Raw genomic sequence first — 20,737 nt, forward strand, 5'->3', positions numbered from 1 at the left:
ACATGGTGAGTATCAACACATGCAGAGAATGACAGAGGTAGATCTTACCAAACAAATCCTGATTTACTGTCTTCTTATTTTCTTTTTTTTTTTTTTAACTAAACTTATTTTAAATTATTATTGTAGTTTTCATCTTTCCCAAATGATACCAATGTCTCAACTGTTGCATTTGACATGACACTTTCAGGAACCAAATGCCTTATCAGCACCCTCAGTGGATCCTGGACCCATTGTACCAGATACACTATGAAGCCAAAAGCAATGATATTGATCTGAAATCTGAAAACGTGCATACCTAAACCAAATCAGTCAATGGGCTTAAGAAGTACTGCAGACTCTTTCATTGTAACTTTTATCAAAACACAGAATTATCCATGTTAAACTAGTGGGTACTTTCTTCATATGCAGCTTAAGTGATTTTCCTTAATATTTGAAGAAAATCTAAGTTTCATTTCTGGAATTTTAGGAAGATAATTTCTTACAGGGAAGAGAAACCACATGAGGACCTCAGACAGGGCTTGGACTGTACAGAACCATTTGTGTTCATGGCTTACTGTAACAGAAGGCACATGCAGTTACAGGGAGGAGTAATGCAACATAGTAATTATTTCATACCTGATTCACATCTTTCAGTCTGGACAACTAAAATTAGAATCTGTAAAAATACTTCACAAAAAAGACTAAAACTTGTAAAATTGAGTTACAGAAGATCATATTTAAAAAATAAAGCACTGGCTTTTTTTCCAACTTAGCTTTCTAATTGCTTCAAGTCTAAAGGTAGTATTTTGGAACAAATATATTTGAATACTCTTCTGCAGCCCAAAAATTACTGCAGCAAGTTGAAAGAATGCCTAGGATTACACATCTTACAAGAAGAAATAAAATCCTAAACTTTGCCTCCTGTTGGTCAAATGCTGACTTTTTGGGTAATGTGGATCCATATTTTAGCATATGGCCATGTACTATGACTTCATATTTAAGGCTGCACACCAATACAACTTAAAAATGGAGCATAAGGTCCTGTTTTAATCTAATACACAGAGCACCCTCTGAATATCCACTGCTGCCTTCCAGTTTGTCTTTTAATGACTTTTTAATAGGAAATTTCCAAAGGAATGAAAAGACAAATTCCCATCAACAATACTACTTTTTATTGTTAACAATTTCCTGCAAAACAATAACTATGTATTAGGAAAGAGCATAACATGTCTGTAACTTATGTATTGGCAATTTTTTTACCAAAGAGAAAGGCTGTGCTTAAGGCTTTATATCTAGTTGCTGAGAAATAGGTTCTCAATTAAATATCAATTCAATTAAACATTACTCCTCCTTTCCTGATTTCACATATATACATCTTCTCCAAGAAGCAAGAAGGCCAAAGGCAAGTCTCTCACAACTTATGTCCCTTATTCTTCAAACTGCTGCCATCTAGCACATCACATGACATACTGCTAGGTAAAAGATGCACTGTTACTGGCATTACCCAAAGTAATAGCAGACACCATCCACCTTGCTCAGGTTACTTTTGTGCGTACAGCTCTCTCTTTTCCAATCACTTCCCCAGTCATAGTTCTGACTATCAGGCAGATTACTTTAGTGTAACACTACACTAACTACATGGTCAGAAAAAGAGTCTGCAAGAAAGAATACAACTTTAGTTAAATCTTTCTCCAACTCATCATGATGCAAAATGTTTTTTAACTCAATGCTGTTCCACCCCAAGTTGAACACACTTCCTGTTTTTACCACTATAATGCATGGTAATAAATTACTCTAAAAATAATAATATACATTTAAAAAATAGCAGTAGCCCTTCCCCTTTTCTGTTCCAAAAGGCAGTGAGTGATTTTTAACTTTATAAAAAAAAAAAATCACAAGGTTTATTCAACAAGGCACTGAAATGCCTCATTACCTTTGTATTCATCCATTGGTTATTAACTGATTCTTAGCCTGTATTACTTGGAAAAGCACTGTGACAAATTACATTATTAACCTTTTTACACAACCACAGCACAGTAAAGGTCAGCAAAACACAACCATCTTTTCTAGAAATGCCATTTCTAATTATTAGAAAGTGAAAAATGACTGGGGATGAGCTGTTCATTCAAACTAGAAAAAGAATTTTGAGAAAGCCTATTTTTTATCTCTACCTTCTGGAACGTTTTCATGATACAACTTCCCTGGAACAGCCTGACTTAATAGAAAAACATCAGCAACGTAAAGCAGTGGAAGAAACTGAAAAGCCAAACTAAAAATAGCAACAAAAAAATTCACACTAGTAAATAAGAAAGAAACCAAGGCAAAATATAAAACATAGGTGCTGAGAAGGAGAAGAAAAGACAACTCAAAAAGAGAGACCATTCAAAAACATATTTTATGTCTCGAATGAATGAATATACACAATACAAATGAATGCTAATACTAAATTAGATTATTTATTCAGAATAATAATACTATTTTTATGCTTTATTTATGCATACCTTACCTGTACTCATAATTATTTTTTTTTAATTACCCAAATTTACCAGATTCCATGGTCATCTGAAGTAATCCATCAAGAGCACTGGAAAGCAGACCTCTACTGGATACTTTTAAGTGACTTAATACGACAGGCACACATTGGTATTCCAAAAATAAGGCCTTTCCTTCATCTGTCTTCAAGTCTACGCGAAGGGAATCAAACGCCTGAGCCAGGTAATCCACTGAAAGATATCAGAATACAGGTAATAAAACTGCCAGTCAGTTCCATTAAGCGCTATGTGAGTAACTATCCTGAGAGTTACTGTTACTGTTGCAAATATACACTTAAAAGTTAAGTGGTTGAAAAGATTAAATTTTATTTTTATTTATAGTCATCCTCTGCCTGTTTTTATTCCTTAACAATTCGTTGAGAGTGGAGAAAAATACTAACTACAACTTGTACATTGAAGAAAAATATACTTCAAAATATAAAGCCATTCTAATATTTTGCTTGAGAGGAAAGAAATTACAAGCTTGCAGAGTTTGAGACAGTTGGTTTCAGCATGTGGGAAACCTCTCTTAAAAGAGCCAAGGGCTGATTTGTCTGAATAAGAGCAATTACTTTCATGAGAGCAACTACTCTCCTTCCTTCCTATAATGAGCTGTAGTTGAAGTTTCAGTGCACACATTTTACATATTCAAACCTTATGGAGTGCACTAAATTATACAAAGAATGTAGATAAAATGAAACAATCTAATTTCCTTAATTTCCTGATGTCAAAACTTTCTCAGTATCTTGGAATAGCATTGATCATCTGTAGTGCAGAAAAATAAGTAGAAGGAACACTATCCCCTAGCAAAAGTTTAATTACAGTGCCATCTGCTGGATACTGACATTTTGAAGGAAGCAGGATATTTGTTCAAACCAAATGTGCTACTTTGTCACTAGATCATTAGTGCCATGTGGTCAGAGTGATCAAAATATATACACAGTGATATTTGACGTATGTTTAACAGCAGATCCTATTTTCCATGTTATAGAAGCCAGCAGTAAAACGCAACCATGAGAAGCTAAACTGATTCATTCTAACAGCCTTCATCTGCTTAGGGAAGTTTCTGCAACAACTGGTTTTTTGTATTGCAATTATTATTTGTTTTTATCAAATATTTCTAGAAATTTGAGTCTCCATTTAAAAGTAATTATCATATCTTAATATATTATTCACCAAAATATCTTAACAGAAATAGTCCCCTCCAACATCTGAAAGACTGTATTTGTTCATTAATGATGTTAGGGTGGTCTTCCACCATGTTTAAATCCTGTCTTTACTGTAAATACTCACAATATAAATACTCCACAGGAACAGTTAAGCACAAAAACATGTTAATCTGCCTAACCTTCTAATCCAGAAGGATAACTTCCATGAACAGGAACACTGTTCACTGCCTGTGGATTTAAAATAGCTGGCATCCCTAATTAGTGTCAATCAGGGTGCCAGAAACTGTAGCAATTTTGTGATGTGGATCTCTGCTGTCTAAGAAATGGTCCAAAATTCATAATAGAATTCATGCAAGAGACTGCAAAAAGTCAGATAACAAAGCAGGCATCTGATTCTGACATTCTGGTGTGTTTTTTCAGGATTACCTTGAAAATTAACTTATCTGAAACCTGCCTCCATCTCTTTGTGTTACTAGCAGAGGCAATGTGAAGATACCATCCTGAGAACAAAAGTTAGCAAAAACAGAATCACAGAATAATTTAGGTTGGAATCTATCCAACCTTCCTGCCCAAAGAAGGACTGTCTCTCAGGTTAGATTGCTCATAATCATAACACTACTGAAAAATCATTTGCTATAAAAATGGTCCATGCTTTTAAAATGTCTTTGAAAAGGGAAAAATAAGTGATTAGCGTTGCAAAGAGTTGGAAAAGGGTTATAGATACATTCACTTTTATGCTATCCTTGTAACATATATTCTTGCAGAAAATCCCAGTTATGCAGCCCCACACTACTCCTAAGTTGCTGCAGGTAGGCAGTAATCACCTCTTACACCTGCTTTTAATGGTGTATAATTAGTGTTTCCTGCCTGAATTCCATAAAAAGGATCTGCAGCACTTCTTGTTCCCTATTTCCCTCACAGAAAGAAAAGGCTTCATAACTGAAGACAGTAGTTAACAAAACAGTTGTGAGAACAGCTACCCTGTTCTTTGAGATGTATTTTCCATTTTTTTCTCACCCTGTCCAGACACAATTTAATTCTTGTTAACTCGTAGTGTGTACTTTGAAATCTTCACTTGCCCCCTCTCCCATGAAGTAGAGAAGACCCAGCTTCTTCTGTTTCTTTGCCAACACAAAATTATATGGGCTTTAAGAAGAGTATTCTACTTTATGCTACTATTATACATCTCTGCTAGTGTGAAAGGTAGGAGAACCCTGGGAACAAGGTAGAAATAGAATAAAACTCACAGTGAAAGGAAAGAGTCACTCACTTTGTGATGCACCCCTACACAATCTTTGGATTCATTCTGGTTAACAAAATGCAGAAGCAAGAGCTGAAAATGAGGTAGCTGTTTCAGATTCCATGATACTTTAAAAGCCATTGAAGGCTGTCTGGACTATATTTTTAAGAGGGTATTTTAGAGTTGTTTTGTGGGGCCTTTTTTTGCTAAAAAAGAAATCCACAAACAGCCAAGTCTTTATACAGTCAGAAGCTCAACTTGATAGTATGTGGCAATCATATTGCATTTAGGATTCAGAGGGGACCTGTCAACTCTGCTGCTTTTATGCTGATGGACTCTTTTCTGCACAGGTGAACAAAATGGTTTCATAACAATCACTGAAGCCATTACTGAATTAAAGCAATCAAGTTAAAAACAGAAAGCTACTAATAGACATAAAAATAAGACATTCTTTTGCATTACTAATGAAATCTGCAGATTTACGAATTCAGAACCTTCAAGAATTATTCAGATTACATACTACTGTTAAGTTTTCAAAGAAGTCATGTATATATTATAAATCGCTAGGAATTTTTTAAAATTACCAAACTTAATCTGTCAGTTAATTTTAAAATATCTACAGATCAGATTTACTGAAGGTTTTTCTTTGGGTTCTGACAGAAAAGTGTACACCAGTCTCTGTGTGCAAAGGATAAAGAAGGAAAACATTAGAAATATGAGTTTGTGCCTTTTTTTTGGTTTGTACTCAGCACTCAGATCTCACAATATACAGTCCATTTTTGTCATCACTTTAAAGAAAATGTTTTGGTCTTTTCAGATGATAATCTGTTTTCAGAGAAGGTCCCACTGAGAAGATCTGCCACAGAAACTTGAAAAGTGCACAAGTGGAGTAACCTGTTATGACGTAAAGCAGAAGTCACTGTTTTCAGAGCTGTGTTATCTTCTCATGTGACCTTGTTTGCTTTTGGTTTGTTAACAAAGTACATTACTGTACTACATCAACATAGGAATTTTTGGAAGATTTTGGATAAAATGGTCACTTTTCAGGCTAGACAGGTGGCTTTGAAGTCTAAAACAGTTTTACATAAACAATGATGGTGCTTTGTCTATTTAATAGTGAAATCTGAACGGACAACCATGTCAATAACTAACAGTGTAATAGGGTAGCATTTTTCAATGTTGGTAATGTTTGTAGGCAGCCATTTGCAGTGCCACCCCTGGTAGGAGAAGAGAGGAGCAGCGAACAGGTAAGGGCTAGATTATGAACTAAATACTAAACTTAGACGAAGCAACTTCAGGACATATATTGTATCACAATTATAATTGTATCACAATTATAATCCACTACACAAGTGGCTTCTCTATGTGGCTACAAACACATCAGAAGCTCCTGTGGACATCAGATTTACCTATAAAGAGAAATGCAGCAAAGTTCTAACTATGGGAGAAAAGAAACACTTGACCCTGCAGCTGATGAGCCTTTCAGGGGATAGGTAAATAACCTACTAGCTTAAGCAGGACGGTGAAATTCTAGAAGTGTGCAAAATATGCAACTTATTTCAGTGTATAAAAAATAACTAGCTGTGCCATTCTCTGCAGTACAGGTCTTGGCAATACAGTCACTGCTGAAGTGACGATTTGACAGAATTACCAACATCTCATTTTTCCTTCTTCAGGAACGTTGATTTGTCTGACATCATATTAATAGGAACACATAAATCCCAACATCAAATTAATAATAGCAAGATTCATACTTGTTTCCAGTATATTTTGCTTCACAAGGTAGGAAAACTCAGGCAAAACCACTTTTCACTAATAAAGCGTAATGGACTCTAAAGTATCACTGAAATGCTTCTCCAGGAACATGACTGAAATAAAGAAATAAAATTTAAAAAATCAGAACGTACCTTGTGTCACTGTTTTAAGCACAATTAAAGTTGATAGGAATCTCAAGGGCATACAGGAACTCTTAAAGAAAGCTGCTGATTTTGGTTTACTTTCTGTAGACTGTTGAGAAGAACTACGTGGGTTTCCCTTACTTCCTATGCCTTTGAAAATATCTTCACCAAGTCTCCTCATTGTTGAGGTCATTGTTGCATGCTGTTCCAAAATGCATACAGTTAGTGCAAATATTCAAACCTTGTGTACCATGTAGAGATACATATAGCTCCCTAGCAATTAAATACTAAACAGCAAATAGTTTGGTCATTATTGGAAGATAATCTGCATAGGAGATACTACTCTATGTTCCTATAGCAGTTGAACAACATTATCACTGTGCTGTGCAAGACTAGTTAGTGAGGGCCCCTGATACACTCGCATTATATAAACCTGCCTCTGGTTCCACAAGCTCAGCTTCAGTGAACTCTTATTTTGTTATATCCTGCAATAGCACTTACAGAATCAAGGTCTAAACATAAACCTTGAGAACACTGTACTAGTAACATCTATTAGAGTTTTCATCAGAAACCATCAAGAAATATTTCAGAATCAAACTTCACAATATGATAATTTAAAACACAGGTTCTTATTAGCACTAAACCCAACAATTTACTATTCTATTGAATTTAAACTCAAGGTATTTACAATTCCTACCTTTGCTTTAGCAAAAGCACTATTGGCAGAAACATGCACTATATTTAGTCTTTACAGATACTGTCTTTTTCCTTATTATACTGTTAAATATTTTCTTACAGCACTCTAGTCAAAAGGAATAAGAATGTCATGGTTAGACACTGAACAGAGAACATTCAAAACAAAACTCCTTTGCTACTTTGCTACAGATTTCCATCAATTTCAACAAATCTCATATATAAAGTAAGCTTTAAAATACTGCCTTTTTGAGTGCAAAAATGTTGCAAATACATATGAAAAATATCATATCTCAGATGCTAAGACACAACAGAGGAAACCATGTTTAGATACACAAGGCAAAATTTAATATTAAATCGAAAAACAATTTATTGTTTTTTCATTTACCATGTATCTGTGGTAAATGCTGTGAGTTTATTCTTTGCAAAGACAGCAGTTTCTTTTATATATACTATCTGAAAGTATCCAATTCTCATATGTATTTCAAACAAAAAATCCATTAATATCTTCTGGAAATTTAGTTTTTAAAAAAACCTACTGCAAGAGGACTATCTGTCATACCTGAATATCACTGTCTAACTGTCTTATAGACCAGTAAATAAATTTAATGACAGGGATGTGTAGTTTAGGATTCACAAATGGCATCCACTGGAGTTGCTCAATAGCTATAGGCAAAAGCTGTAAAAATATAAAAAAAGTAAAATTATAAGCAGTATATGAAACTACTGTATAAGTTAACTATAAGTGAAAAACAAACAAACCTACCTCCCAACTTTTTCGTGGATTGACAGATTACAAATGTAAACACTCACTGGGCAGACTCAGGACAGGTAACAGAATGGTAAGCATACACAGATTTCAAATTTTATAGAGGTTTACATGCAAAAGTGGAGATGCTTCATGTGACCTCAATCCCAGCAAATCCAGTACTAATGGCTATACATCTTTAATATAATGAAGAGAAACAGGAAAAGCAGATTTTCTGAACACCTCACTCATTTCCAAACTTTGGTATCCCCAAGGAAGAAAACAATAAATATGTTAAAAGTATAGCATAGTATCACCTTTTATCAGTCATAAACTGAAACTTTTCTATCTAATACAGGCATCAAATTATTTTAAGTTAGACATGTTTATCTCCTTAGAAAAGAGGAATTATGTACAGTATTATACTTGAAACACAAGACAAATTATCAACAGACAGAAGTGACTTGATAAAAAACGCTGAAATGCTCAAGCTGAGACTGAACACCACACTTTTCCTCAAAAATGATTTGTATGCTTCATGAATGATGAATTATCTATTATATCTCACTGTCAGAATAAATACTGACTTATTAAGAGTAATTTTTATTACTGTATCCAAAGCACATATTAAACAGACTGACCTGCTATATTCTCAAAATCATTTAATAAAACCTATAAATCTAAAAACATATAACGTGCAAACAATCCACACTTCCTTACCTTCAAACACTTTTCCTGGGTGCAGGTCTTTTTGGAGGTCTGGGTAACCAGAAGTTTACAATTGCCCTCTCTTTCTTCTTGTATTTTTATTTTGCTAAGGTGCTGGTCTGAGATCCAGTCCATGAGAAAAGTTAAGAGCTCATAAACTTGTGAATTCAATGGTAGCTGTAAGACATCCACAACATCAGATATTTCAGTTTTCAAGATTATTAATTTTCTAAGTCCAAACAGTACAAAGTTGAAATACATGAAAATACATTGTACCTGAAATATTACATGTAATTTAAAGGATGATGAGCCTGATAAAACCTAGGAAGTAAGTTACTGTATTGGGAGCCTGTGGAAAACACTATATTTGAGGAAACAGTGATCTTGAACAGGCCACGTGTGCCCTCTGGGGTCTTGTACCCAGAGTTTGAGAACGCTTGCATGTTATTAGTATAACCTGTAACCTAAAATATCTCAGCAAAAAGTAAACTGTGTAGGGATCAAGGGATGAAAGGTGCTGATCCTGACTCAGAGACCACTGCACATCGAGGAATCAGAGATTCACATCATATTTAATTTGAGCAGGTGCAGCCTGTGCTGCACAGATCTCTTAACTGCACAGTTTATGGCTGCAGGACAAACTCAGCCAGCTTGCTGTAACTGGAGCCTGCAGGCAGCTCCCACTTGGTACCAGTGATCATACCTCCTGCCTGCCTGGCCATGCCTTTGGCTAAAAGAGCAACAAGTTCTTCTGTGAACATCCTTCACTAACAGAGTCATTCTCTTGCAAGAAATCTATATAATAGCTTGAATGACCAATAAGGAGGAGCTTCTCTCCACAGACAGGACCTGCTCAGCATACCCTGGGAAAAGTCCACCCGGGCTCCATCTGATGCTCCACAAACACAATGTTCCCAGCATCTGAAGGGACGTAAGATTTACTAGCTATCTATATTCCTCCTCTTATTAGAACAGCTATTTCATTAAGCTATTTGTTATCAGGCCTTTCTTACAGAGATCCTGAAAGAACCCTGTATAATTTCTATCTTTCTCACTCCTCACTTCCACCCCCTCTGCAGAACAGATACTATTTGTGATGGCCTCCAGATTTCAAAAAATATGCACATAATTTAATTTGTACTTGGAAAACGGTTATAAAAGGCCTAGGAAAATATTTTCACATACAGAAAATTAATAATTCTATTTAATAATTCTATGTAATAATTCTATTTAATAATCTGGCCAATTAATTACAGGTGGATGTAAATCTTTAATGTCCTTTTCATGAAAATTCTCATGTCAATGCACTAGACCTCTAGACCATACAGTCCACTGTTGTTTAAATTCACCTGGGTAATTAGCATTTTTTGAAAAAGAGCAAAGACTTGAAATGGTTGTTCTGTCTACACCGCAATGAAATACCCTATGAGAGATATCCAGTGGTACCTGAATACAGGCTGCAGAAACAGTTATCTGAAGACTTCAAAAGTTTTCTTTATCAAACTTCAGACAATTTTTTTCCTCTTCATTCAGGACCGTCACTACCGAAAGTTTGTATTTCACTTGCAACCAAAGTACACTAAACCCTATGTAAATTGAGAACTATGTTGGCTATACATAGACAGCACAGTTTTAAGGCATCTGATGTAATTAATTAAGTAGGATGGTGTGAATCTCTTTCGCATTTCACAGTTTAGCCTCTAGCTGGAAAAAATCATTACCAGTTGGGAGATGTTGGCAGAGTGCTACCAAAGGACTTGCTGCTAAGTGGAACAAGATGGAGACAGAAAGCATTTAATTAAGTGATGTAAGAAGATATTTTAAGGAAAACAAGGTGATCATCTGGAACTGTGTATGAACACTGCATTTATTTTCTTTCCCTCATTAAACACTACTTCTCAACAGTCATATAATCACCTCTGGCTTACAAAATTAAAATTCTTTATCTGATACCTCTGACTGACTACTTTTTAGCTAGTTATTCATAAGAACAGTGATGTACTGTAGCAGCAACCAGAAAGTTTAAGATTTGCTTTGACACAGCAAAAGATGCCAACTACAGTGTAAGCAGGTTACAATTTTAATTGACATATGAAAGATGATGTGACAGGAGGAGAAAAACATACCATATAAATAAAAATGTATAGATATAGAATATGAAATACAACAGATATTTTTAGCAATAAGCTTAATTCTTTGTTAACTGCCTGTTTTCCCCAATATAATCTTTATCTTTAAAGTCACTCATAAAATAAATACAATTGGAAGATACATTTTCTAATTTTTAGCAGATATACAGAGAAGGTTTGACTACCTAATGTCTTTAGAATGAATCTTTCATTTTGTCCAATTCTTACCTTAGTAATTTTTGATGTTACCATCACTTTTTCCTGCTTGACAGGTTTATTTTGTTGTACCACTTGACATACATCCTTAGACTTCTGTATCACTAAAAATTCGTGCTTCCTCTACAAGAAAATGTAACAATGAATTATATTTCACTTGTTACCTATAAAGGAAGCAGGTAACTAAGAACAAGCCTTACTTGTAGATTCTCTAAACGAGCTTGTACTTTTCTTGCTTGACCTTCCAACTTCTTGTTCAGCTCAGTTACATCACTTAACTGAAAGAATCAGAAAATATCAAAGTATCTGTAAATTATCTTATTTACTTGATTATCACACTGAAATAGTTTGATGTTGTTGCTGAGCAGCTAAATTATCGAAGTTGAAAGTTTTTTTCAGCCTGGAGCAAAGGAAGCCTAGAGGAGACCTTATCCCTCTCTACAACTCGCTAGAAGGAGGTTGTAGTGAGGTGGGTGTTGGTCTCCTCTCCCCATTAACAAGCAATAGGACAAGAGAAAATGGCCTCATGTTGTGCCAGGGGAGGTTTAGATTGGATATTAAAAGAAATTTCTTCACTGAAAAGGTAATTATAAGCTGGAACAGACTGCCCAGAGAGGTGGTTGAGTCACCATCCCTGGACGTGTTTAAAAGATAAGTAGACACAGTGATTAGGGACATGGCTTAGTGGTGGACTTGTCAGTGCTGGGTTAATGGTTTGACTCAATGATCTTAAGGTTCTTTTACAAGCAAAACAATTGTGTGATTCTGTAACATGCAAAGATATTGCAGTAAGGGGAAACAGACTGATGGGTTGCATTCTAGGAGTTAGGTCTGACTGTCTCTAAGGAAAAGAATAAACCTCTGATGTTGATTTTTATCATACTCAGATTATCAGAACTGTAAATATCCACTGAAAAAACAATGGTTAAATAGTTTAGATAGCAATTTGTGTATCAGCATTTTAGGTCAGACTTAATAGTCAAGTGAGGTGAAAATTCTTTCTCTCTGTATTACTATGAAACAATGTCTCAGTTTAAGAACTGAGAAAATACTGCCTTAATTTGTAAAAATAACTAAAAGTACTGAGCAAACATGAAGCTAGAAACACATATTCTACTTTTTATTTAATAGAACAATTCTTGTCTTACAGAAACAAAAAAATCAGCAATTTCGCACACTTAAGCTGTTCAAGTGTTTAAAATTGTTAATGGTAGCTTGTAAAATTATTTATAACAGGAAATTACTAATTTTACCTGTTTTCTTAAAGAGTCATTCATTTCCTTCAAGGTGTCAAATGATGACTTCAGCCTTCTATTTTCTTTAGTTATTTCTCTCAAGGCTTCTGTCAGCTGTTTAACTTCTGCCTTATGTTGCTATAGAAATATCAAATTTAAAAATATGACTTACAAGAGACTTTTAGAAACAATTTTATGCTAAGCTTAATTTTAGTGTTAAAATAATAGGACAAACTTTCAAAGATCATATTTGTAAACCTGCATGGCCAAATTTACATGTTGAACCACTAGTGAGAAAAAAATCCACACTGCATTTTAAGAAGAATTTATAAAGAAACTGAGAGAAATGTGCATAACCAATGGCTCTTAATCTTTCAAGATTCTATCCAAAACACATTTTATCAATATGTACATTTCTCAGATGAGTCAAATGTGGGAAAAGGTTGTAAGCTAAAAACAAAGACAAAGCTTTTATTTACAGCATATTCTTCCATATAATCACAAAAAAAAAAAGTGATTCTGTTTTGCAGCAACTTTTGAGGTTTCAATTATTTCGTCTGGTGTTGCTCTTTGAATCATGCAAAACAAGAAACTAATCCTATGCCTCTTAGACTAGTGCTCTGGTTTACAGCACAAGCATATGAATCGCTAACTATAACCTGCATATCCCCTACTGTTCTACTCATTTCCCTGAATTTTATTTTAATCTTATCTGCACATCAGTGCATCTGCTGTACCCCAGATTTCGTAAAACAGTAGTTTTATTTTACTGAATATATTCCAGCTATATATAGCTACTATCTCTCATCTCTTCCCTTCCATTAATTCACTGTTCACTCATTCACCCCCTCATTCTCTGCTTTTTTATTTCCAGCCATTCCTCTCTTTCTAGATGTGTAAATGACAGGCATAAATAGCACAGTAGAAGTTTATAGGAAGCTTGCCCTGAAGAGACTTTATATATATTTCTGCTTGAAAGCACAGTAACTTCATTCCAGCTATACAGAAAAAACCATCTACAATTGCTTTTTTCTCATCTGCCACTCTTCCTCAGTCAAAGGGATCAGAACAGTACAGAGGAGGGCCACAAAAATGCCCAGAGGGCTGGAGCACCTCTCCTATGAAGACAGGCTGAGAGAGTTGGGGTTGTTCAGCCTGCAAAACAGAAGGCTCTGGGGACACAGCCTTCCAGTATCTGAAGGGGGCCTACAGGAAAGCCAGGGAGGGACTTTTTACAAGGGCATGCAGAGAGAAGACATGGGGAAATCGATTAAAACTGGAAGAGGGGAGATTTAGATTAGACATTAGGAGGAAATTCTTTAGTGTGAGGGTGGTGAGACACTGGAACAGGTTGGCCACGGAAGTTGTGGGAGCCCCATCCCCAGAAGTATTCAAGAGCAGGTTGGATGGGGCTTTGAGCAACCTGGTCTAGTGGGAGGTGTCCCTGCCAATGCAGGGGGCTTGAATCTGGATGGTCTTTAAGGTCCCTTCCAACTCTAGCCATTCTATGACTCAATAGCTGCTCTAGTAAGAATCATTACAGAATATTAGTCTGAAAGGTAAGCAGTACCAATTCAGTTGTTAAGCCACAGGGTTGTAGATGATGCCAGGATGTCTAAGACATCCACTTTGAAAAGCAGATCAGGCTCTGTCATCTGTATCATAACTAGCTATATCATTTCACTCCTGCCAGATGTTTGCCTAGTCTGTTCTTAAGTCATCCAAAACTGGAAAACACTTCAGTTTTCCCAGTCTGCCTGTCCTTTTCCTTAATTATTTTTGCTTAAATCTAGTTTTCCTAGATTTCCTAGTACTTCTCCTATCAGAGACATGAAAAAAATATTTGTTTCTTTGTTTTTGTAGCAGCCTTTTACAAAGCTGAAGCTTGGCACGTTCACCCTTAGCTCATCCCATGCATCCACTCATCCTCCATTTCTGCAGCTGATACTTCTATTCAAGTGCAATTTAGTACACTCACACCTTCTCAATAGCATAATGTTTTTTTTCAGACCTACCGTATCTTCAATTTGTCAAGATCAATTTTAATCCTGATGTTATTTTCCAGCATGCTTGAAATTCCCCCTCACTTGCTATTTTCTTCAAATTTAATAAATGTGCTCTTCTCACCATCAAACCTCTTATTGAAAATACTAATACTTGACTGAAAAGATATGCTAGAATCTGCTATGTACATTCCTTCAACTTTGCTGTGAACTATTGTCCTGCTACAGATCTACACCAACTGCATTACATTTGCTATACTTCCCTAATATGATTATGAAAATGCCATGCGAAACTGTATAAAACATTTCTAATTAAGTCCAGACATAAATAGCTACTACTCCTCTATTAGCAATATCCATTACTTTGCTGTAGTGGAAACAAGACTGAATTGACAATTTATGATTAATACACACTCATAGTTATTTATTGCATTGCTTTCTGCATTCTGCTTCCAACAGTGTATTTACAGCTTGTTACATTATTTATTTATTTATTTTGAGAAATCGCTTTAAGTTGATGGCTATACAACTCATTCCTTTTTAAAAAGAAAGGCACCACATTATTTCAGTCTTTTAATACTCCATTTGAGCTCCAAAAATTTTTGCAGATAACCACAGATCTTTTTTTTTTTTGTGGCTTTTTTCAGCCAGTTCTTTGACTGGCGTAACATTCTTAAAGTCCAGAAGATTTGAACCATCTAAATTACCACCATAATTATTCCTTCCCTGTTCAAAAGTCAAGGTCCCTCTCTTCTGACACCCTTCTGCCTTTTTTAACATGTAATCTACCCTCCCTCAACAGCTTATGGTGAAGGTTTATCTGCACACATAAAATAAATTTGATTTCTCAGCTTACAATTTTGAAACCAAGTACACATATTTAAGGTCTTCTCCTGGTGATCTTCCGGATAATACCAAAACTTTTCACAAGACCTGAATTCAACAGCAAACTCCCACAGGAAGAGTGTGTTGACCACTTTTTTCCATTGTTGAAATCACACCATTTCACTTTCTTCCACACCCCTAAAGTTAGGTTGACCTTTTCTCTCTTTGAACTTCCTGAGTGCTTTTCTGCTAGTACACTCTGCAATAGCTGTTATGGCATAAGACCTCTTTGCATCCTAAAGCCTTCCCAAGATCTACTTTAACTACAGCTAATGCAAAGATACTCATTTAAGCTAAATACAATTACAGATAGACAACATTTTTTTTCTCAAATACAGGTCATATAGATTTTGCTATTTTAAAACAAGTTATCTTTCTTTTCTAAATCCTAACAGTAAAATGCACCTAGAAATCAAACAACCAAATGCACTTCCCTGAAACAGAAGCCATACAAAAACCCTAACAATACTGGTTTGTACTTCTTACACAAACCTTTCATTTGAGGATTTCAAGGACTTTAATGAAAGACACAAAACCTAAGATAACTACAAACAAGTTAAATGGCATGTACAGCAATGAACATCACATAACATATTAATGCACCTCTTTTATAATTCCAAATTTTGTGTGAACCTCTTCCTCAACACCTCTTATTTTAGCCAAAGCTGCTTCGTGTCTAAAAAGCAATGCTTCTCGCTCTGTTAGGAAATGCTCTCGTTTCTGGAGTTGCAGAGCATACTCCTGCTGTGCTGAACTTTCTCTCTGTATCAAGAAAACAAATGTTGAAACAGCTTTCAAATCCATGAAATTATCACAATTTATAATGAATTTGAATTTTCCCCCCCAGGAATATGCTTAGATTTTTAGAAAATTCTAGTGTTACACAATACCTTACTAATTATCCTACTAATTATTAGTAATCCTTACTAATTATCCCACATCAATGTTCAGTGTACCCACACATTATCCCACATGACTTTGATATGTGCTGGGATGGCACAGCCTCCCAAAATACAAAATTCAATTCTACAAGGTTGCTCAAGTATAAACCTAGACAATTAAACTTAGGATTTTGCTTCAAAAGTTTTGATAATGGTATTAACTGTAAGACAAAACAGAGTCTGATGCAACAGGAGCTATTACAGCATAAAATCATAAAGGAGGTGAATTAATTTAGGGGAAGAGGCAGATGACAATGGAGTTTCAGTATTGAAGTAATTGTGATTAGTGCAAGTAAATGTTTTAGTACATAAGTAGTAGTGATTTAGTATATAAGTAACTTCTGAATTCTCTGTCAAAAGTGAGAATCTTCATAACTTTACTTAACAAAATTTTTAAGGCAATTCAGGTTCCCACCTGGAGCTTCTGATGTATGACAAATAATTCTTCAAAAATTTGACTGACGTGAGGTGGTACTAAGTCTTGACCACTGCATGCTTGAGCATCAGTTCCACTCATGATTTTCCTTACCAAGTCATTGGTAATACTTTGGTCACTATTTTCCTGTGTCTTTGCCGCCAAATGGGGTGGTAAGATGCTGTCTATGGAAAAGAAAAACCCATTTAAAAATTAGAAGTAGATAAATAATGACATGCTTGCTCTTCCAAAACATAAAAAACTTATTTTAGGCATTTAGGGTGACAAGTATAGAGCAAGAAGTATCAAAATGAGAAAGACATCTCCTAAAGAATTACAGAGAGTAGCTCAAGGGTGTGTTATATGACTTGTTTGAATTGATCAGTGATCAGTGAAGTTTTGCAAGAGAAACTATGTCCTCCACTTCAAAAATACGGACCTCTCACTGCAGGAAAGACATTGAAGTGCTGGAGCATGTCCAGAGGAAAGCCACCAAGCTGCTGAAGGGTCTAGAGAAGAAGTCATATGAGGAGTGGCTGAGGGAACTAGAGATGTTTAGTTTGGAGGAGGCTGAGGGGAGACCTCATTGCCCTCTACAACTTCCCAAAAGGAGGTTGTAGGGAGGTGGGAGTTGGCCTCTTCTCCCAGGTGAATAATGACAGGACCAGAAGAAATGGTCTGAAGTTGCAGCAGGGGAGGTTTAGATTTGATATTAGGAAGAATTTCCATACTGAAAGAGTGGTCAGGCACTGGAACAGCCTGCCCAGGGAATGGGTGGAGTCACTATCCTTGGATGTATTCAAGAAATGTGCAGATATGGCACTTCAGGGCATGCTCTAGTTGCCGAGATTGTAGGTTGTGTGTTGTGGGGCTTTCGTGTTTGGTTGGTTTTTTTTTAATGGTTGGACTCAGTGATCTCAGACATCATTTCCAACCGTGGCTATTCTGTGATTCTGTAATACAGAAATCCCACAGATAACTGTATTAAATTACTGTATTAAATTGAATCAAAATGTAGCCAAAATCTCTTATTTTTGTAATGGCTTCAGGCAACTGATTCACTACTGAGTAGATCTCAGCCTAACATCTAAGCTATCAGAACAAAACTTAAGAAACTACTGGACACAACATGAGAAACTGCTAGATGTGACAGACTGTAAGAAGCTGATGAAAGTTGCCGATAGTGCAGCAAGGAATGGCTGGATTTCATAGTCAAACAGCCAAAACTTCACAAATCATGCAAGTACTATGATCTTCTGGGGAGAGACATCTTGCAAGGCCAACTGCACATAGGTACCTCATCAGGCCAAGATTACCCAGGTGACAGTATAAGAAATGCAAGCTTGGTATTGTGCTGGTTTTGGCTAGGACAGAGTTAATTTTCTTCATACCATCTGGTATTCTGCTGTTTTGGATTTGTGACTAAAACAGCCATGATAATGCAGGGATGTTTTAGCTATTGCTGAGCAGTGCTTGCGCAGCCTCAAGGTCTTTTCGGCTTCTCCCACCGCCCCACCAGCGAATAGGCTGGGGGTGCACAAGAAGTCGGGAGGTCACAAAGCTGGGCCAGCTAACCCCAACTGACCAGGGGGATATCCCAAACCACATGATGGCAGATGACATGCTCAGCAATAAAAGCTGGGGGAAGAAGGAGGAAAGGGGGCCTTTCAGAGCTGTGGCATTTGTTTTCTAGAGTAACTGTTACGCACGATGGAGCCCTGCTTTCCTGGAGATGGCTGAACACCTGCCTGTCAATGAGAAGCAGTAAATTAATTCCTTATTTTGCTTTGCTTGCAGCTCACTTTTTACTTTACCTATTAAAGTATCAATCCATGAGTTTTATCACTTTTAACTTTCTTATTCTCTCCCTTCACACTGCAGGGGCATGGAGAGTGAACCAAAAGCTGTGTGGGGCTGAGCTGCCTGTGAGGGTTAAACAACAACAGGCACAGATGTAACAAAACTCAGACCAACCAGGAAAAAGTAATTACGGATGGGTTGCTTATTTAGTAGGCAAACAAGGAAAACGAAGACAAAGAGAAATAGCATCAAGAGACTGATAAAAGGTTACTAGATAAGCAATCAATGTAATCAAGGCTAATTGGTGCTATGCAACAAGCAAGCCCCATGGTTATCACCCATCACAGCTGGAGCACAATAAAGCAAACCTGTTGTTCTGCCACAGCATGGCTGCTTTGAGATGAGAAAGGAGAGCATACAAGTGCAATACCACACAAATCATAACAGAAATAGAGGAGAAGAAGCCAGAAGAAAATGTATTAACAATTGAAATAAATGTGTGTGGTATTTATCAAAGTTTTGTATTAATTTTGCCTTTGATCCTAAATACTGTAAACCATGCATTATTTCTGGTGCCATTAATTATTATTATTTCTTTCCAGAAAGAATGTGTTTTCAGAAAATTGTTCTTATACTCTCGCCACCTATTTAATACGTCGTGGCAAGAGTGTACTACAGCTCCATTGATCTGTTCTGCCTGCCTTGTGAGATTCCTTTTAGCTGGTTCAAGGTTGGCTGGCTGATTCCACACTTCCAAAAGAATTCAACAATGTTGTTCTAAACTTAAAACTTTCCACAAGAGATGGAGCTACACTGGTTCACAAACTCCTCTAAGTGTGGCAGCATTATCAAATATTTGCAGTGAACTACTGCTAGCTGGTTCCTGCTACAATCTCCCAGTTAAAATTTCCTGAGCTAACTGAACAACAGATAACACTCTCTACCTATTGCCAGTTTTAAATCCTTAAGTTGAAAAACATCTGACTTAAGAGAGTTGTAGTATTTCTTAATGCAGCTAGCTACTTAAAAGAAACCAAAGCAAACAAACATAAAAACAAAATCCACCTTGTTTCTTCATTTGTATTATAAAGTCACCTGGCAACCTGTTCCATAAAAGATTGATTTATCTTTTCTTTTTTTAATGTATGTCAGTATCACATCAAGTATGCCTGGATCTCCCACACTAATTCTAAGAGAGGTAACTCACACTTATATGAAAGTTAAATCCCCAAATTAAAACACATTTTAGCTGACTATTGTATTTCTGAACTGAACAGAAATAAATTTATTAGAAGAGGTTTTTTTAATTACATTATACATATTATATTTTAAATTACATTATACTTCACAAAGAATTGTAAAAATATTAAAAATTCAACATTTTTTACCTGTTTCTACATATATAGCTGTATTTTGAACTGCATCAATGTCAGAACAGTCAGTGGTTCTTTCCTCTATTTCTAGTCCACTCGAATCACATAAAGAATCTTGTTCATCATCAAAACTAAAAAATACAACAAAGCCGTAATTACTCAGTCCCTTTTAACATACTACATATAAAGCATTGAGAGAAGTTTTTCTTAAAATATAAAAACTTTGGAATGAGCAATGTTTACACTTGACTGATAACAAATAGCAGAGTTCAATCATTTGGACAGAAGGCATTATTACTCCAAAGATTTTAACCACAACAATTAGTAATGTTGCTGACTCGAAAGTAATAACAATAAGTACAATTTTCATGCTGTAAACACACGTATGCAGCATGTAAAACCAACACTCTTCTGTCATCATCAACCACCAAATTCCAGGCAATCTAAAAACACAACCCCCTTTTTACATTATTATTTCATATTTGGTGTAGATCAGCCCTGAAAAGAGATTTCTTGGCTTTTGGAAAAAAATTATCTTTAAATAAACGTAAAGCTGTTCATCAGTCTGAGCTATTTGCTTTGCTCTTAGGTCAGTTTGTATCATTCCTGTATCCCATTAGCAATTCCAACACACACAGGTTAGAAAGAGCATGACAGTACTCCTCATTAAAATATGCATTCACATAGTTTCACACATCAGCCACAAAGAGTGACTTACTTAACAAGAAAACAAGCATCGTGAAACAACTTCTGGATCTGTGCAATCTGAATGGA

At 35.8% G+C, this 20,737-nt stretch overlaps 2 protein-coding genes across 2 annotated transcripts in view; one reads left to right on the forward strand and one right to left on the reverse strand.

The window, feature by feature from the left end:
- SEPTIN10 (septin 10) overlaps positions 1-20,737 on the forward strand; it is a 963,730-nt gene that overhangs the window by 462,447 nt on the left and 480,546 nt on the right. The gene's annotated exons all lie outside the window — the stretch shown is intronic.
- CCDC138 (coiled-coil domain containing 138) overlaps positions 1-20,737 on the reverse strand; it is a 35,883-nt gene that overhangs the window by 14,272 nt on the left and 874 nt on the right. Inside the window, exons 3-12 of the mRNA XM_051616700.1 lie at positions 19,979-20,094; positions 16,791-16,975; positions 16,038-16,196; positions 12,565-12,684; positions 11,512-11,589; positions 11,324-11,434; positions 8,979-9,143; positions 8,073-8,189; positions 6,827-7,019; positions 2,526-2,702 (exon numbers count right to left, since the gene is read on the reverse strand). Of these exons, the coding sequence (XP_051472660.1) occupies positions 2,526-2,702; positions 6,827-7,019; positions 8,073-8,189; positions 8,979-9,143; positions 11,324-11,434; positions 11,512-11,589; positions 12,565-12,684; positions 16,038-16,196; positions 16,791-16,975; positions 19,979-20,094 (1,421 nt within the window). The remainder of the gene's footprint in view (positions 1-2,525; positions 2,703-6,826; positions 7,020-8,072; positions 8,190-8,978; positions 9,144-11,323; positions 11,435-11,511; positions 11,590-12,564; positions 12,685-16,037; positions 16,197-16,790; positions 16,976-19,978; positions 20,095-20,737) is intronic.

Source organism: Apus apus, chromosome 1 (genome assembly GCF_020740795.1).
Source record: "Apus apus isolate bApuApu2 chromosome 1, bApuApu2.pri.cur, whole genome shotgun sequence".
NCBI lineage: Eukaryota > Metazoa > Chordata > Aves > Apodiformes > Apodidae > Apus > Apus apus.